General features: G+C 40.3%; 1 protein-coding gene across 1 annotated transcript; it reads right to left on the bottom strand.

The window, feature by feature from the left end:
• Positions 1-506: 506 nt before the first annotated feature.
• On the bottom strand, positions 507-2203 carry LOC145454738 (mitochondrial intermembrane space import and assembly protein 40-B-like). The gene is made up of 3 exons (XM_080332730.1): positions 2060-2203; positions 1891-1992; positions 507-1118 (listed from the first exon to the last, which is right to left on the bottom strand). The coding sequence occupies exons 1-3, from the start codon at positions 2079-2081 to the stop codon at positions 721-723; spliced, it is 522 nt and encodes a 173-aa protein (XP_080188856.1). The 5' UTR covers positions 2082-2203; the 3' UTR covers positions 507-720.
• Positions 2204-3415: the final 1212 nt, after the last annotated feature.

Below are 3415 nucleotides of genomic sequence, written 5' to 3'. Positions count from 1 at the left end.
TGCGTGTCTTGGGTAGATTCGTTCTCTCTATATGCGTAGAATTAGGGTATTTATATTTTATCAACACATAGTAGAAGGGTGTTTGAAGCTAACATGGTTATGATGCTGTCAGCATTGTGTGTTCTGGAACTGAACCAAAAGCGGAATTAGTAAATCTATATAAACTGTTCGCTCTTCACAGATTCAAATTTCAATCCTGTTCTAAGAATCAGGACAAGCGACTTTCATCTCTACAGTTTTGACAACTTGGTTATTGAGAATGACCAGCCTATGAAATCTCGCCACTGTTTCTGACACGTGTACGATATCATCAAAGCAATTTTTTTTAAATAGGCATATATATTATCTCCATGTCCTCACTAAATAATCAAATACCAATATTGCGTTTTGGTTTATAATCCCAATTTCATATAGTGCGGCCCGCGGATGGATTCAGATGTTGAATGCGGCCCGCGAGCTCAAAAGTTTGCCCACTCCTGGGTTAGAGTTTTAGATATTAATGTGGCTTATTACTCATGACAGTATTATTCCGTTTTACTAAATTTTATAATATATTGAAGCGTCTTAACCTTACATAATCGAGGCGAGTGCTGCTATTTTCAAGGATTGCATAGATTGTCATGGGCCTTCATCGTTTCTTGGACTCTGCGGTGTTGTAGCAGCAGATTGTGTCAATGTCGAGTCACATAAGCTAGGATATGACAATGGCATACGCAGAATTCAGGGTTTATCTGAAAATGCAGCTGCGATGGAAGGCTTCCTTTCCGTTGTAGGTATTTTCTCTTCAGTGGTGTCGTACAGCTCTGCACTTGGCTTTTCTTCAATATCAAGCTGTTCAGCATCAGGAAATTTTCCGCTTTTGGTAGATTCTTCAGATGGGCTATCAGAGTCCTTTTTATCATCTGGACTATCGGATTTGTACACGGCCCGATTTTCAGAAAGGCAGCCTTCCCATGCCGTAAAGCTGTCGAAGCACTTGTCAGCGAAGGCGTCTTGGTCTGATTTGTTCTCCACCCAACAGGAGAAGGCTTCACGGAAAGCAGGACCGCACGGCCCGTTAGGCAGGTTTCCCAAACAAGGGCAGTCCCAGTTGATATCGCCGTTTGGTAATATTGCACCTGAAAAGGGGTGAACTTGATAGCAACAGCTTAATCTCAAAGCAATAATACTAACATTGGTTTAGTTTCTTGATAGTTTCATCATTTCAAAACACCACAATATTGTGATAGAATGAAAAGATAGCGTGTCAAAATGACTCTGAACATTATTTTAATCAAATACGCATATACAGTATATACACACTGAATGAAAATTACCAGAAGTTGAAATGAAAAGGATCGGATCAGGCAATGACAACGGACTCGCGTATGTGAGTGTGCCAATACCATAAACTACAATGGATGGAATACCATTTTATCGGGTTCGAGGCTATGGCGGATTTTGAGCACGGGAAAGTGCCCAGTGGCCCCACTGGAGTCTGGAATCTCGGTACGTTTTGACTGTTATAACAGGTGAGCAGCGATGATTTTCCAAGTAAAAGTAATTTAATAAAAAGTAAAAAAAAAAAAAAACCGTGAGCAAAGGACACCGATTCTATATAGACCCACCAGTGGTATACTCAATACCCAGACTGGAATCACTGGTTGTTTTCGGCAATAAGTTGCGCGTGACAGAAGGGTTTCTTCCATAGAATAATTAAGGAATTAATTGGAAAGTTGTGCGTGACATTTGCCACCAATTCCACTCTGGCTCAATACACATACAGATATAATATAGACAAAGACAGCCATATACGGATGATTATAGTGGCACAGTAAACAAACACTAATTATACCACTTAAAAATCATTCTTTACACTCGGGTATCGAAATTCATACAAACAGAATATACCTTGGTGACTCATATCATCATCCCCTGGATTTTCAGGTAAAAGTGTGACCTTGCTCGGTCCCGATAAATCCTCTTCTGTCACAAACATGATGATGTCTTTACCTGCAGGATACGGCATTAATCGTGAATATGTACTAGTTGGAATAGATAAGTAGTATTAGAAGCTTACCCTCTTTGCGGCAATAAGACATGATTGCTTTGAAAACGAACCGTATCCTCACGCCTCCCAAAACAACCTATCCGAAATTCAGACTCGTTTCAATGACAAACAACATGGACTGGACATGCTGGGTCGGCATGACTTTCAATGTTATCCACAAACAAATGCGGATTTCGCAGACCCGGACCCGTAGTACTTTACTAACTCATATCTTTTTTTCGAAGTGAAAATGGGCTCATTGAGTTTTCGGAATGAGCCTACTAAACTCAAATTAAGGAATTCTACGAAAAATTTCACATGAATACATCGCACGGCACACGGCATGGTGTTGCTGAATATACTATCTTCTTTACTTTTCATTCAGTGTGCACAATCAATCGATCAATCAGGTTTATTAATATTTTCATCGTTTCAAAACATCACAAGACTGCGATACAATGAAAAGATTGGAAGGTGTCGAAACAACTTGGAGTAGCCATTAAGATCAGACACCCACCTTAGCCTAGGCGAAGTAAATAAGAGGCATGCACACTGAATGAAAAGTAATGCAGAGAATATAAGACGCAAGCGACAAAATGAGGTGGCATGTGGCGGAGGGCGAGGTCGATGTTAGGTCGTGGTCCGGTAATCCTGAAGACTGGCTAGTATTGTTGCACTATAGTTGCACTGTGCAGTGTGCATGCCTCCTCTTTACATCGCCTAGGCCAAAGTGGGTGTCCGATTTCATAGACTACTCCAAGTCGCTTCGACACCTTCCTATCTTTCATTGTACCGCATTTCTGTGGTGTACTGAACTGATAAAATTGCTAATAAACCAATGATGATGATGATGATGATGAATACACATCGTTCAGATTCAGAAACATGTAGCTCGGCCTGTAGCCTGATTCATCTGTATATATTTTTATTACTTCACGATTGCGATACAGCGAAAATATAGCAAATAATCACTGAATCTATCGATCGAAACGCCCACCCTACCAAATCATGCAGCTAGTTATGTATATAATTTTCTTATGTTGGTTATATGATGTGAAATCGTGTTTGAGATATGCTCACTAGACTAGAAATACCACCAGAAAGAAAATCATATCCCTGTTTTGGTAAAATGTGCATGATGCAAAAGCTGGCAACTTTTGCATTCTTTCCGCGGTCATTTCAGAGTGCACTCACGGTTGAATCCAGATATATTTACATCACAAACTCCACCTCTGCAATCTGCAAACTTGCATCGTCGCAAGTAAGGAGAATATCACCGCTTGTCTGTCAAGTTGGCGTTACTACTGTAAACTGGTTACGAAGTAAATTTCAGTTTGTTTTAGTACTAGATGGCAGACGCCGGACCTAGTTTTAGACATTCGTAAT

Source organism: Botryllus schlosseri, chromosome 13 (genome assembly GCF_051294905.1).
Source record: "Botryllus schlosseri isolate E-star chromosome 13, Bs_hap1, whole genome shotgun sequence".
Classification (NCBI taxonomy): Eukaryota; Metazoa; Chordata; class Ascidiacea; order Stolidobranchia; family Styelidae; genus Botryllus; species Botryllus schlosseri.
Note: the sequence above shows the minus strand (reverse complement) of the source record. Positions and strands in the feature narration are given on the sequence as shown.

What these genes read in the sequence shown, in the direction of transcription:
- LOC145454738 (XM_080332730.1), bottom strand. Translation starts at nt 2,081, where the DNA reads ATGTCTTATTGCCGCAAAGAGG. An exon ending in GTCTTATTGCCGCAAAGAGG is followed by an intron (nt 1,993 to 2,059) that starts GTAAGCTTCTAA and finishes CGTATCCTGCAG; the next exon opens with GTAAAGACATCATCATGTTT. An exon ending in TGATGATATGAGTCACCAAG is followed by an intron (nt 1,119 to 1,890) that starts GTATATTCTGTT and finishes ACCCCTTTTCAG; the next exon opens with GTGCAATATTACCAAACGGC.